Source organism: Protopterus annectens, chromosome 8.part0 (genome assembly GCF_019279795.1).
Source record: "Protopterus annectens isolate FY-2018-M chromosome 8.part0, PAN1.0, whole genome shotgun sequence".
NCBI classification, from domain to species: Eukaryota; Metazoa; Chordata; order Ceratodontiformes; family Protopteridae; genus Protopterus; species Protopterus annectens.
Window position 1 is genome coordinate 662,071,452 of NC_056741.1, and position 16,507 is coordinate 662,087,958.

A 16,507-nucleotide genomic window follows, 5' to 3' on the forward strand; every position below is an offset into this window, starting at 1 on the left:
TGATTATAAATTTCTAATGTCCATTTTAATTAATAGATTCAAGAAATCACTAACACACCTCATCACAGAAGATCAAACATGATTTATTTATAATAGGCATACTCAAGATAACATCCAAAGAATTCTGCCCATCATAGACATATTAAATAGGGATAATTAAGAAGCTCTTATAATCACCCTAGACATTGAGAAGGCCTTTGACTACCTGAACTGGAATTTTCTTTTTAAAATTCTTGAATCATATAAATTCCCTACCCAATTTATTAATTTTATAAGAAATATTTATAACAATAATTTAGCCTATGTTATATTAGGAGCATTTACATAGGAATCTATTAAAATTACTAGGGGTACCAAACAAGGTTGTCCAATGTCTCCAGTCTTATTTGCATTAACAATAGAACCTTTTTCCTAGGAAATTCATTCTAACCCCAGAATTAAAGGCTTTAATATATAGAATCAATTTAAATCTAAAATAATGCTATTTGCAGATGATATCTTACTTACTTTAATGAACTCAGAAGAATCTTTGCAAGAATTAGAATTACTAGTTAAAAAAATCTATGATATCTTGGGGCTTAAAATCAGTAGTTCTAAGTCCAATCACATATTGCTAAATAAAAAAAAAAACCTAATGATAACACTACATCTACTAAGAGTGGAATAGTTGGGAAACAGGTATCTTCTTTAAAATATCTAGGGATTGTACTGTGTGATAATATAGAATTAACTTTAAATACTAATTATAACAACATAGTGAACATAGTAAAAACTCTTACAGAAAAATGGAACAAGTTACAATTAAATTTTGAAGATAGGTTACAGTTAATTAAATGATTTTGTTACCAGAAATAAACTATATTGCTTTATCTATCCTTATATTACCAAGTGAGAATATTTTAAGAGAAATAAATATAATTCTTTTAAAATTCCTATGGTACCCAAAGAAAAATAGAATAGCTTTATCAAACCACATTAGAGCATGGGAATTGGCAGGAATACATTATCGTGACATAGAATCCTACATTAAAGCTTCTAATCTCAGAACAATATTAAATTGGATTGATCCAAAATTTTTTTCAGCATGGAAATCCCTACATGCAACCATTATCCTAAATGAAAATAAATTAATAAGACATTTACAACTAAATGATCTGAGCAATACATTTTGTATGCACTTTGTGTTAATCTACAATATAATGTTATTAAACCCACAGATCTAAATTATATAAATTATACTTACAATATTTTTAGATGTTTTATTAACAACAATATTGATATTAAACTATGGATACAACTACTATACCACTTTAAAATTACTAAAAAAATGTGAATAATATCAATGCAGTTATTCTTAGTAACTGGGAAGTGATAAAAATTACATGCTGGTATCATTGTATAATGAACTTAGTTACTCTTGATGCAAAAAATGTAATTGAAACTTTTAATTTATCAGAGTCAGATTGGTTAGCTCTTAACAGTATTCTTCCATTTACTCAAGATCTATGCAGAACAATAAAGAACTCCCCCTTTACATCTGTACCTAAATTTATAATTCTTATACATTAAATCCTACATGGAGAACTTAGTTGGAAAAGTTTAATCTCAAAACTCTATAAAGTCATAATTAACTACAAAACTATTCCTAATCAGAAATTTTGGGACTTTATTACCAGGGATTATACATTATCCTTAAACTCTGAAAATAAAACTAATCTACTACACTCCATTAAATTTACTTCTAATTTACAAGTATGGAGATTTTTTTCCTGGAAATATTTGCATAGAACAGTCTATACCCCTAATAGAATTGCTAAATGTAATCTTTCTAAGGAGGTAACGTGTTGGAGATGCTCTCTAAAATGTAAGGCTGATTGGTATCATATCTTTTATAAATGTTCTCTCATCAAAAATTCTTGGAAAAATATTGGAAATTTCCTTCAAGCTATCTTTAATGATTCCCTTATGATTCTATTACAATGAATAACAAAGATAAATATCTTCTTCGGACAATTTTGGCAGTAGCCAGAAAATGCATCACAAGAAGATGGATTTCACCCTCCATTCCAACTGTTAAAGACTTCATGACTCTACTGGATAAAGTAACATCAACAGAAATTAAGGTAAAAGAACTAAGAATTTATAGTAGAAAATGGACTAATAATCCTTGAAAGAAGGTTTTCTCCCTTATTAAGACAATGAATCCAGATACGTCTCCATCTAACTAATCAATCTAGAAGCAAGAACTATAGAATATTGTATAACCCTGTTTTTTGTTTATATTTTTGCTATTCCCATCTTTTCTTGACTGAGGTCTCTGTAAATTTTGTACATAGTTTATGATTATTTGTCATTTAAATTGTAAATCATTCTGTTTTCTAAATTGTTATTGTAAATCAAATAAAAAAATATGAGTAAAAAAAAACAAATAAACAGTCATTTTGCTGTCTTTTCAAATTTCATTTATATGATTGGCAATAATGATGGGTGGTGGATATTCCTTCCATGTAATTTAATGTTAAGTCCAACATATCCTGCTCTTCAACATAAATGCCTGGTGGATGTGGTACATCAATATACTGTTTCCTGCAGGTAGAAAATGTGTCTCAACTATGTAAGGAAGACAAGGTTCTTTTTTTCATAATATAGTCTACACTTTACTACTTATCATAACAATTTTATAGTATTGCATACAACAGCATATGTGTATGCAACTTTAAATGTCCCAAGATCAAGAAAATATCTTGTAAAATAATAAAAGTACATTATAGTGAGCTGTAGCTGTTGGAAGGTGCAAATAATGAAATGCAGGCATGGACTGCTGTTTGGAAAATTTGGTCATGTCAGATAATTATTGATGTTCCTTATTAGTTTCACTGATGGCAAGGTCTGAACAAGAAAACTGATTATGTCCACTGCATCTGGACCTTTGTTTTTTTTTTCATAGAATTGGTCATGACCTTCAAAAGACTTCTACCTGTTGATTATTTGGAGTGCTGAATGGAACAACTTTTCTTAAATACTTTATTCTTGAAGTCAGTATCATCCATTCGTTATCCATTACATAGAGAGAGTGAGCCAAAACATATTTATATTGAATGGAACAATTACTGTCTAGAGATTCTTTCAAGTAATGTGAAATTGAAATTGAGGGCAAGATGTCAAGTGACCTTAAATGCAGTGAATGTGATATACTCCTCTTTTTCACAGAGAACATGCAGGGAGTAGCCAGGGGAGACCAATATGGATGTTCCATAGATGGTGCCTGAAGGGGCAAGTTGGAAAACTTTGCTTAATTATAAAGATTATATGTTGGCAAATCAATTTGGATGCTTATAATTCACTTGGTCTAAAATAGACTATTATTTCTATTGTAGCTTTCAAGAAGAAGCCATTAAGGCATTAATATTAATATTTGCCACACCTTATGATGTCATGTGCTCCAATATTTGTAACCATGGCCTTGTACTGTACATGTTACAATCTGAAGAACTTTTGTAAAGACAAAAGTGCTAATTGTGATTAAAGTTTTCTTCTTTTGACTTTTTGATAGTTTAGTTTGTTTAGTATTGAACCTGATAAGTTGATTGGTTTTGTCTGTTTTACAACTATTTGGAATCCATCTCATTTCTGCTAGTCTACTTCTCCTTCTCTGCAAATTTTTCTATCTAGACTTCACAGAAGAGTTTCATGTTTTTGGAAATTTACAATTGACTGCATGTTATACAATGGTAGAATATTGCATCATAGAAATCCTGATATGAAATATGAATTTCCTGTACAAAAACAAACACTGCATTACTTGCCGATTCTTTTTGAAACTATTATTTTTTTTTTTCATTTATTTGCTTACTTTATTTATTTATATGTTTCAGGTCCAAGATTATTCAAACAGAAGAATTATATATGAATGTCAAAAGAACAACAGGAGAACAAAGTATATACTTATTCTTTTTTTTTTCACTTTTGCTTACAGATCTTGTCTGTTCCAATGTGCACACAGAAGTATCATTCTCATGTTACTAATGATTTTTATTCTGAAAAAAAATAACAGTGCTTCCTCATAGTTTAGCTTTCTGCCAAAGCTTGAATTCTAGGGTATCAAAAATCGTGGGATGAATGGAAACTGATAGTTTACTTTTTCTGTGGTAGGTGAATGCCCATCTCTGCTTCTATGTCATCATGCAGACAGTAGATTTTAGGCAATGAGTATAGGCATGGGGGTGCAACAGTTTATTTCCAGGCTTCATCTGAGAAGTAGACGAGGGAAATAAGGACTTCCCCATAGTAGCAGCATAATACTACAATAAGGGAGGGGGCAAGAGTATTAAAGCATAGTCATGGATTTAAGAGACAAAAAGAAATGGAATATAAAGAAAAAACAAGAACATATGAAGGGGATAAAAGGTCATTATGGACTTCTTGTTTTTAATTCCCAAATAGGAGGGCAAATTTCTCAATGAACCACAACTTTAAAATCAAGGTAAATGTAAGAAGCTTCACTTAATGCATAATAGTGAACACATTTGTATCACATGGCTTTAACAGAGTCTGAAGGACAGCAGAATGATTCAGTGATTAATAGTGGGTGAAAGGAGACACTCCAGGTGCCATTAACAATTGACAAGATCCCTATTCAAATCATAGCTAGCTACAAGCCCCCAACTTTGACTCAAGATGACCACTTCACCTGTCTGGACCTCTTTGAATCTATCAAGATTTAACCCTTTACCTTGATTGTGGGCAATTTTAACTATCCAACCATAGATTGGAAGAACTATTCATGCCAAAATACAAATGCCCAGAGATTCCTTGTTTTTTCTCAATCCAAATGCCTTGAATCAGCTGCTTGACACCCCCATAGGAGGTGATAATATCTTGGACTTGGCATTAACCAACATGAGTAACCACTGCAGCATCCCCATGTAAGATCCAACCCAAAGTGGTCACTTTTGAAGTCACCATCTCAACCACCCATACCCCCCCACCCAGCTAGGAACAAACATAAAAAAACTTCTCCAAAGCTGTTTACAACCTCCTGAGGGAAGGTATAAACAGCTTCACATTCCCCTTACTCTCCATAGGAACTGGCAAAATGTGCAAATCTGCACCAAAGTATATACGAGCATTTATATAACCTGTCTGGTGGACATCTGCAATAAACAATCTCTATAATAAAAAGAAAAAAATTGCTTTCCAGGACCAAAAAGAGCAGGTGCCTAAGTGGAAACAATCTCCCCTTAGCCTGAACAAGCAAATAAGAGCACTAGCAAAATCCTCCAAAGCAAGCTTCATGTCCAAACTAGCCACAGCTACTAAAGGTGATCATAAGGCCTTCTTCACATATGTCTGTAATCTCAAAGGAAGCACTCAGATCTGCTCAGAACTGATGGTCAGGGACACTGCATACACAAATGCTATAGATATAGCCAATCTGCTGGCAGACAGGTTCAGCAGAAATGTCACCCCTGTACCCCGCCATCAGTAAATCAAGACATTTCCACCACCTGCCCCCTTCCCTTATCTCTAGGGAGCAAGCCATCACTGCCTTCTCAAAGGCAAAAAATATAGCCTCCATTGGACCCGATAACATCCCAGGCTGCATACTACATACACTCAGGCAGGAACCTGTAGCACTATTAGTCACCCTATTCACCTAAAGCCTGAGTACCAGCTTCATCCCAGCCGAGTGGAGGACAGCCACTGTCATCCCTTTGCACAAAGGTGTAGCATCCAATGATTCAGGAAATTATAGACTCATTAGCCTAACTAGCCTGATCTGCAAGGTCATTAAATGGATTATCATAGACCTCATAAACAAGGACACTGGCAATCTCCAAACACTTGATCCCACATAGCTTGGTTTTGTCAAGGGGAGGTCATGCCTGTTACACTTGGTTGACTTCTTTCAGGCAGTCACCAAAGCCATGGAAGGGGAGGACAATGCACACCACCTACCTTGACATACCCAAAGCTTTCCATACTATTCCCCACTCGGGTATAATAGATGAACTCTCTCAACTAGGTATCAATCCATATGTTACCAGATGGGCAGCAAACTGGCTCACTGATAGAACCCACCTAGTCAAAATAGGGGAAGCCAGCTCAAGTAATAGACCAGTAACAAGCGGCGTACCCAGGGATCAGTCTTGGGGCCTCTGTTGTCTGGGATATACCTTTCTGAGGTGCAGGCAAAAACCAGTGGGCTATGGATGACCAGGTTTGCAGATGACTGCAGGCTGGACACTATCATCAGTTCCCCGAGTGATGCTGACATCCTCCAAGAGGGTCTCACCTGAACAAATGTCAGGTGCCAGAAATATGGCCTCAAACTGAATGCCCCAAAATACATCATCATCCCCTTTGGGGAAAGTGATGTCCCCACAAAGTATCACATTGATTACAAGGTCCTAAACATGCAATCACTCATGAGGGACTTGGGCACCCAGATTATGAGCAACCTGACTTTTGACCATCATATTGTCTCCTTTCTATGGAAGGCTTTCTACATGGCTCAAATTATTAGGAAGGGTATGTCATCCACGGACAAGGAGGTCATAACATCCCAGTATTCTTCCCTTATAAGACCCATTATTGAATACAATGGTCCTTTCAGCATGTACCTCACAAAGCACATGCAGCAGCTAGAGAGACCATAGAGGTTCCTCACCAGGAGAATCCAGGGCCTCAAACATCTACCCTTCCCAGATAGACTAAAACCCTTTCCCTCTATGCAGTCTCACACAGACTCCTTAGAGGTGACTTCTCTTTGGCATACAAAGAAATCTCAGACCCTGCCTTGATGGGACTGCTGTATATCTGCAAGTCAAGCTACACTTGAGTATCCTGTACACATGACCTCAACCTGGTCTGTGACATCAATAGGATTTGTTGGCGGGACAGATTTGTGTCCCAGAGACTCCCCCTTCTGTGGAATAGCACCCTTCTCCACGTCAAGCAGAGTACCTTATTATCCCTTTTTAAGCGCAACCTGGGTAACTGAATGGGCAACAGAAAATATACCTCTGGGATTCCACCTGCTGCTTGGGGGCATCAGGTGCTGACTTGTCGGAACATGGGCTAACTTCTTGTCTAGGCTTGTAGGGGCCTCATGGCCAATAGCCTAGTAACTTCCCTATGATCCTATGAAAGATTATTAAAGATAATGATATATAAAACTTTTGATTTTAAAAGAAGCTACAGATGCTATTACCTGCAGCTTTTTCTTTCCTTCTTTATTTTTATTTTATTTCTGCTTTGTTAACTTGGTACAAAAACTGATCTGAATATTGTTTCATCTACACACCAGGTCACTAGAATAAGGACACATGCAAGGACACATGCAAAAAATACTACATTAAACACAAAATATTATATAAGATGCAGTGCAAACAGCAACTGTCATTTGCATCAGTACTGCATTATTACAAGGAAATAAAAGATGTAAAAGAAAATTTACAAAACATGAAATGCACTTATTCTTTAGTAAAAAAAGAGCAGAAAAGACTTAAAGCTGCATCTAACTAGTTATAGATAACCTGAGTTAAATTCTAAACTACAGGAAGACATTGTGTCCATGTGATAGGTAATTTCATTGCTAAAGCTGTAAATACTACAAATGCAAAATTAGAAAGGCAAACAGTACTCTTTAAGATCTCAATAAAAGTTGCCCCTTCCCATTCTGTTGCCAAATCAGAAACAAGAAACAAAATACTTTGGTGAAATGCAAAGGTTACAGCATGCAAAGGTAAATCTTACTAAAACAAAAGTATACAGAGCAGATTAAAAATATTTCCCCATAGTAGACATCAGCGTTCTCTTTTATTTATAACAATAACAAAGTAATTATAATATTTACTAGGAGTTATTTAAAGACCTGTGACTTTGCAGAGTAATCATAATAACCAGGTTTAGTAGGAACTGTAGTATAATCAGCCTACATAGGCTTTTTGTTATTAACAGTGTGCAGTACATTATCTGATTACACCAGACAAGCAATTGCTATATGCAATTATATAGTCTCTGCAGTTTCACTAAAGAATGACATATGGATTTCTGTGCAGCAACCAATTGTAAGCATCCTATTTCTGTATGAAATGTCATACAAAAGTTAACAAAGAAACAATAAAAAAAACCTCAGTTTTCAACTACTAGAAAGAGTCAATCATTACAGTAGGAACCAGACATGTCAATGTTATTTGTCTTTTCGGCTTTTCCCGGTTAGGGGTCGCCACAGCGGAACTCCAGCCTGCTAATGATTGGCAGTAGATTTTTATGGTGCCGAGTTGCCAGCCTGACGCCCAACCTTCAGCTAAGGCACGCCCATTCACACATGTCTTTCAGAGGCCACTCGACCGCGGGAGGACATGCAGACTCCACACAGAAGGCACTCCCCACACACTAGCTGAGATTTGAACAGGAGAACCTCTTGCTGTGAGGCAACAATGCAACCGCTGTACCACCGCGGCGAACCAGACATGTCAATATGCATGCAAATTTCTCCTTCATAATTACAAAGGCTCATAATGATCAAAAGATTTCAGTAGAAGAAAGAAGGAAACTATTCAAAATGCAGAGATCATCCCTCATATGGTTTGTGCAAGTATAGATAAGTATTAACTGTTGACAACAAACAAACAAACAGAAAACATATTTAGGGAAATTAAAGATTTCTTTTACTTCTAAGGCAAACCGCAAAGAGTGAGACATTGTGATTCATTCCACTTATCATCATACCCATCTTGTTTCTGTCTTGCTGACACGAGTGATTAGAATGATTACCTGAAGAACATAATTCAGTCAGCTAAGATGTTAATAAATAGGGAAGTGTGTGATTAATACTGCATCCCTCATAGCTGAAGCTTTTATCAGAATTCACTGTAAGACATTCAGTGCATCCCTAAAAGACACTCCCCAGGATTCAATAACATCTGTGTAGGCTCTGTGTAGAGCCTACATGGAATGTACCTGTGTACAAGGTCACAGTTCCCCCTTGGCAGCACACCATGCATATTAATCAAGGTGCACTACCGATGGATATTGAATCTGTGTAGGCAGAAGTGTAGAGGCTATCCCACGATAGTGGATGATTGGTGAGATGTTATGTACCGGCTGAGGCCCCATGTAATGTTCCCTGCTACTGTTGAAATGTGCTGTGAATTAATAGTTTGTGCTTTAAATTTCTAATTTTGTTTTTTATTTTTATTTATTTTTTTAATGTCTGTTTGCCTGGTGTGGTGCAGAAAGCAGCAATGCCAAGCTGCACTTAGATATATACATATGCTAGACATCTAAAAACAAAAACTGGATGTAATTAAATATCATATCTATTTTTTTAATGTCGGTTTACGTGGCATGGAGAGGAGCCCTGCAATGCAATGCTGTGTTTACACAGACAAAGCTGACACTTGCCAGACATCTAAAAATAGAAACCAGATGTAATTAATTATTTAATTCTGGTTATGTTTAAGCCTGTTTGTGTGACATGGCACGGCACGGTAGCTTAGTGGTATATGTGAAAGTATACTACTTTATGTGCTATAGAAGTACCTAAATGGGTAGAGTGATGTCCTAAAGCTATGTAGGACCTGGGTTCGAGTCCCCAGCAAGCATGCCATTTGTTTAATGTAATTTAAATTTTCTTTTAATTTAAAAACAAAACTTTTACATTTGGAAGAGCTGTGCAGTGATAAGCACTGCTTAAACATGATACATGGCTACTTTTGTTTGGGGTCTATATCACATAGTCGAACTGTCATAAGTTTGATTATGTAAATATTGAACCCAGAACTTCAAAACGCAAGAAGTTTGAATGCTCAAAACAGTGACTTTTTTTCCCAGGGAAAAAAATCGCTGTTCTGGCACAAAACAAAAAAAAAATGAACACTTCAAACTCTTTACCCCACAATGTCTGGGCTGTGCCCCCCACACCCCCCCTACTTAAATATACCAACTCCGAGATCACACCACAGTGGAGGCAATAGCAAAGCTGTGGAAACAGCCCACTGATTTTTTTCCCTGGGAAAAAAATTGTTGTTCCGTGGCTTTGCTATTTTGAATTTTCGGACTTCCCAGTTCTAAGTTTCGGTGTTCGGACAATTCAACGTTCGAACTTATGATATAGACCCTTTTGTTTTCACTTTGCTAAGTTTTGATAAAACTGCGGTTGTGCGAGTTTTTGCAAGCAGTCCCATGCTTGATGCCTGGCCAGGGTGCACCATGAGTGTGGTAAGTATGGATATATTATACTAAGTGTAGTGCAATAAACAATAAACAATATAAACTGGAGTGCAATAAAGAATAAACAATAAAAAGTGTAGTGCAATAAAGAATAAACAATGAAAACTGTAGTGCAATAAATAAACAATAAAAACTAGTGCACTAAACAATCAACAATACCAATAACAGTAAGCAAAAAGGTGTAAAGCAGGATTGTGGTGGCATAACATAATTGCAGCCGAGCTGACTACATTGTATGTTTATGGTAAGGTTGCTGCAGTCAATTGTAAAACTGTAATATCTGTAGAATGCAAATGTAATGGCCTGAAAAATGTATTGCACAAGTCATAATATGGTTCAAGGCTGCCTCCAGGCCAATATCAGTAACGTAATACTCTCTTTTCCTCCCACTCCAGGAACCAAAGCTATATGTGTTAAGTAGCCTAATTTATGGGCAGATATTGTGTATGGACTTCACAGATAATTAACACAAATACCCGCTCCAGACAAGTGATAAGTGGAGTACCTCAGGGTTCAGTCCTGGGACTGCTCTTGTTTGGCATCTACTTCTCTGAAGTACAGGCCAACACTAAGGGACTCTGGTTAACAAAGTTCGCAGATGTCTGCAAACTGGGAGCCATTATTGAATCCCCAAATGATGTGGATACTCTACAAAAGGGCCTTACAGAAACAGATGCTTGGTGCCAGAGCCAAGGGCTCAAGCTCAATGCCAAGAAATGTATAGCTATCCCCTTTGGGAAAAAAACATGTACCCGTGAATTACCACATAGGTGGCAGTAAACTAAACACCGAAAGTGTAATAACAGACTTAGGGACACAGGTGGACAGTGGATTCATCTTCGATAACCACATTGCCACAACAGTCAGGAAATCCTTTTATGTGGCACAGCTCATCACTAAGGGCTTTTCATCCAGAAAAAAGGAGGTCATTGTCCCACTGTACTCATCCCTCATTAGACCCATTATAGAATACAATGCCCCATTTGGTATGCACCTCTCAAGACATCTGCAACAACTGGAAAAGCCGCAGAAATACCTCACTAAAAGAATCACAGGCCTAAAGCAGATGCTCTATGCTGACTGCCTTAAAAAACTCCAGCTATACTCTGTCGCATATCGTCTACTCAGAGGTGATCTCTGCTTAACATACAAGGCCTTGTTAAACCCAGAGCTGTTGGACATGCTACACTTAAAGAAATCCCAATTCCTCAGAGCCACGTGCTCCAGGGATCAAAACCTTGTCATCACAATAAACAAAACATGCTGGAGGGATAGGTTCCTGACCTGGAGACTCCCCAGACTCTGGAATAGACTGTCCATACAGGTCAAGCAGAGTGCCTCTTTGGCCTTCTTCAAAAGGAACATTGACAATTGGATGGGAGAAAGGAAATTCACCTCGGGGATCACATCAGTCGCCCTGCTAGACAGCGGTCTAGCGAAATAAATAGTGTGGGAAGAAATATCCAGGGAATTGTTATGACTAGGCTTGTATAGGCCCTAGGGCTGATAGCCTAGTACCAACCTATGAAACTATGAATAAAGTGTTAAGCAGCATTGCAGATCCTAAATAAATCTGTCTTAATATTAACAGTAGGGCTGTATTCAACACATGTCTGTTCTAAGTTGCCACAGTCAATTGTGATATTATTTTCAATTGTCCCCATGCAGTCAAAGCATTTGGGTTCTACTTCCATATCTGCCAACTAAGACATGATGTCTGTCTAATCTGCTTAATGTACACAGACATACCTTTAAACTGTCATGATTTTTTGTAATGTAATTACAACTCCCTAATCTGTCTGGTCCATGCGCACCAGATAAATGATTACCTGGAATGCAATGTATTTTCAAATCTGTTTACAGAACATCTTGATAGTTATGTATGTGCACATTATGAGACACTGTTTTTTGTAGTTGTGTACCTGCATTTATTAGTGCTTGGCCCATACTGTCCCACGCTAACAGCTTGAGAGGTATGTATGTGCTACATCAGCTACAGAGGAATTGTAGTCGCTGTACTCACAACTGCACTCCACACCTGTAGAAGTATGCATTACCAGTCTTTTTAGGGATATCATCTATGATGTCAGTAATGGTATGTTTTTCTCCCTCCCCCCACCCATTATCTACTTTAATTTATTATTGTAATTTATTATTATGATTTAATATTAACAGATTTTGTTAAACTAACTGTTTATTTGGCCTTATGGGTTATTTCATACTGGCTTGTTGTTAACATACTTACTGTTATGTTACTTAATGTTGTGTAACACATAGTATACCTTAATATGTATTTTGGATTAATATCATACAGTGTGTTCCATTCTGTTAATACAAACATTGCTTTGATTATTACTAACCTTAACTTATTGTTATAACTACTTTACTACAGTGCATCAAGGTCGGCTTGTTCCTAGTGATCCACCTACTTTGTCTCCTCTGACTGTGCCACCAGGTCCCAGCATGTCTGGAACCCAGCCTGGTGGTGTCCCCTTTACTGCCCCTGCAATACCTGCAGTGTCAGGTAGTACTGCTCCATGGGACAGTACCGGACCCCCCTTCTGTGAGCGGTGGTGGAGGGGAAGTTACCACCCATGATGAACTGCCAGGTTTGGTGCATGAGATTGTCATCCATGGGTTTGGAGGATGCCTGCACTGGATGGAGAGCATTCTTGCCACCCTGATGGGCCAAACTTGGCCTGGACCCCAGCTTCCACCACTATCACCCTTGGGGCAGTGAAAAACAGTGCCAACAGTTCTATAGGTGGGGATGTGAGTCATGCTGTTACCTTGTGGTGGCACATTGGACTGTGATTCTACAATACCCTCTCCATCCAAGGTGTTCACCCCCCTCTTGTGTCACACACCACCCCTGTCTGCTTTCTTGTCTGTCTTGTCTATCTGCAAAAGCTTCCTCACCTACCCATCTTACCTCCCTCACATGCACCTATGTCCCTTCCCCAACATACCACTCTCACCTTTAAAAAATAAAATGGGCACCTGTCCCAAAAAAATATATATATTGTCCCATACATAGGTCTTTATTTCTCACACATGTGCACTGGGCACACATAATTTGGTCTAATTGGCTTAACAACACAGTTTTGCTGTCCACACTCCTTCTCTCTGGGGTTGAGGTTGCAAAGTCATCTATAAATTCTGTCAGAGTGCACAATTGTTGCTGGAGAAATGTATAGCTATGTTTTTTTCCTACACCCTTCCTGCACATATCTACCTGCCTTTCACTATGTTTTTCCCCATGCTTGCATCCCATTTCACCACTTTACTATCTCCCCATTTTTTTCCTTTATATATTTTTTGCATGAACCTACACTACTAGACAGCCAAACACAGAATAATGGTTGTAAGTGGGGTCTCTAATACCAGGTAAATGTGCCGTTTTATCAACAACATTTAGAAATACACCTGCTAAGGCATTAATGGCAAAATACATGTACAACCAGAACTCTGGTGCAGAACTACATCCATATAAAGCTATGCATATAATGATGGATGGAAAAAAAGTATTTCACAGCCAGTATGTGTGCACTTATATCTTGCACATACACCTGCTATAACAGTGACGCAGGAGCTCAGTCTGTTAAATGCTTTGCAAATAGTACATTTTGCCACACACAGTCCTGGGTTCAAATTCGGTGGTGTGCAGCATTTACATTACATTATTGTGAAGCCAGCAATTAATAGTGATGCTCTCGTTATCCACACAATACATTTAAAATGATATGTCTGCTTTTCACTGATGGAAGTCACAGGCCTGCAGATAGAACACACTTTGCATATTCCTATAGCAAAACTGTAAGTGCATAAAGTGTAAGGTCATACATTGATATGCATACATGTTCCAAATGAGTACCAGACTGTAACACATGGCCTGACAGTTCCTCAAATGAAGGACATAATGTTATATCCATCCCCTATGTTGTTTAAGGACACAACAAACTTGTTGCTTAGTACTCTGTTAGTGATACCATTGCCTAACATAATTACCTTAAACACATGCCTTAACTCAAGTGGGATGGGTACCCTCACTGTAGCTCTGCCTCTACAACAAGACTGACAACTTCCACAGTTACTCTTACAACTTGTTGTCCTCCAAAATGTTCACATTCTCTGTCTATGCCTATTGACTGCAACAGCAGCTGCAGACTGTAGCACACACATCTCTATGTAAAAGTAGCTGCCCTCTGCAATGACGTAGTCTCCTCACCCCAGTAATGACCAGCACAAGATATCAGAAAGGGCTTCTAATCTACATGAAGGCCCTATATCTTGAACAGTGGTTGCATGTGATTGGCTGATGATAGTGCAAACAACCTATGTTGGCTGCAATTAGCATTTCACAACCACAGATTGGTTAAGAGGCAATCACCAGCCAGGTAATGAGAAGCATGTTAAAAAGGCAGACAGCTGGCTATGGGGAACCATTCTGTATGAGACTTTCCTCACACAAAACACGTTTGTTAAAACTTAAATATCACCATATATCAAGAGTGGAGTTCTGCACTCCATCAGATATGTAACCTTTTGGTTTACAACAGGATGCAGATGTGTGAATATATTTACAGGGAATAGGGATTACAGCATTAAGCCTTTTTGAGAACTGTGATAATGACATGTCATTTATCTTCATATTTGTTACACTTGCAGAGGGCATGCAATACATCAACAGTGGAGTGTTTTTGTGAATTTGGCACACTGGTCTTGTGGGACTGTCCCTTTATAGTGGTTGTAATAGCACACTACTATTTGTTTGGCACTGTTGTTTTGATATATTATCAAGGGGGTTACCCTCTAGGGGACACACTACAGTAGACCCCATTTGTGGGTGTATGATTATACAGCAGTATCTGTAATAACACACATGGCAATAGCTGACTATCACTAGTATCTTAGTTGTATCCACATGCTTAGTATGTTTGCATGCTGTGGAATATGATATGTGTGATCAAGCAGTGGATGCTCCCAGCCAGTTTGTTCTTGCTGTATCTTTACATAGTGTACTTCCACATATGTGATCCTGACATGTGTTCCCATTTTGTTGTTTTTCTGGAAACATGTATCCAAGATGCTGTGCACCTTTCATGGATACAGAGAATGATATTGTACTGGAAGGTCTCCGGCAACACCATGAACTCCTACAGTCCAGAGAGAGGCAAAACAAGGAACAGTGGGCAGCACTGTGGGCTGACCATGTCCATGATGTGAATGCCTCAGGTCATCAGAGCAGAACATATGAGCAGGTTCTACACTATGCAATGGACATGATGAATGCTACATGCAGAAGTGCAGTAGATATGGCCAGGGATTGTGGCATCACCAGTGGAGGGCCTGCAGTGGAACAACCACTATCAGCCACTGAGGACTTCCTGGTGAGCCTAGGCACAAATGACAGCTCCCAGGCATCCATCACACCATACATCTTAGATGTGGGTGCCACAGTTTCCATGGAAGAGCAGCATGCAGGTAAGCTTAGTTTGATCAGCATTGTAATACTGTAGCATTTAGTGTGTCAGGGTGTACATACATTTAAGTGGGTGTCAGGTCTTTGTTCTTTGGGGGGAGGGTTTAATTGCAGTTTGATTCCCATGCTCAGATTTTGGCCAATATAACAATTAACACAAGAGCTACAATAAATGTGAGAAATATGGATGTATTACCTTGTTGTGGTACAACATGCAGTGGTACTGACATTACCTCTACCTCAACTTTTCACAGATCTGTCAGGTATCAGACATGACCGTGGTCCTGCTCCTGGTAAGCAAGACACTGTTTTGTTAGAGATGCAGGTTTACAGCACTGTAATCCCTAAAATGTCATATCAGGCCTGCTGTCTGGATTGCTGTACTGTTGGCATGATTACCAACTGCACAAATATTTTATGACTGTACACATGTTAGAGTCATATGTATGCCTTGTAGGTGTGACCACACTGATAGATGTGACAGTATTGTCAGGACATTACAGATTGTCGTATGTGTCAACTGTGTAGAGTCTTCACAAATGTCAACAGTGTACCACATTGTTGCTGATGAGATTGCTGTGTAAATACCTTTTATTTACAAGTAACTAAAGCTGTTTGTGGGAAAAATACAGTCCTCTTGTCCTACTATATGAAGTTGGGTTTTCAACAGGTCTCTAATAGTGACAACAGTGTATAGAGCTTTACATATATTACAACATAGTGCTGCAGAGCATAATAGTGCAGATATTAATGTACTGGTTTTTCCTTTCTTATCACAGCTGAGTG

At 38.0% G+C, this 16,507-nt stretch overlaps 1 gene segment (V, D, J or C); it reads left to right on the plus strand.

Moving 5' to 3' along the window:
• The window catches only part of LOC122808971, a 265,511-nt gene that overhangs the window by 200,987 nt on the left and 48,017 nt on the right, over window positions 1-16,507 (plus strand). Inside the window, 1 exon segment of the C gene segment in view lies at window positions 3,876-3,937. Coding sequence covers window positions 3,876-3,910 — 35 coding nt within the window.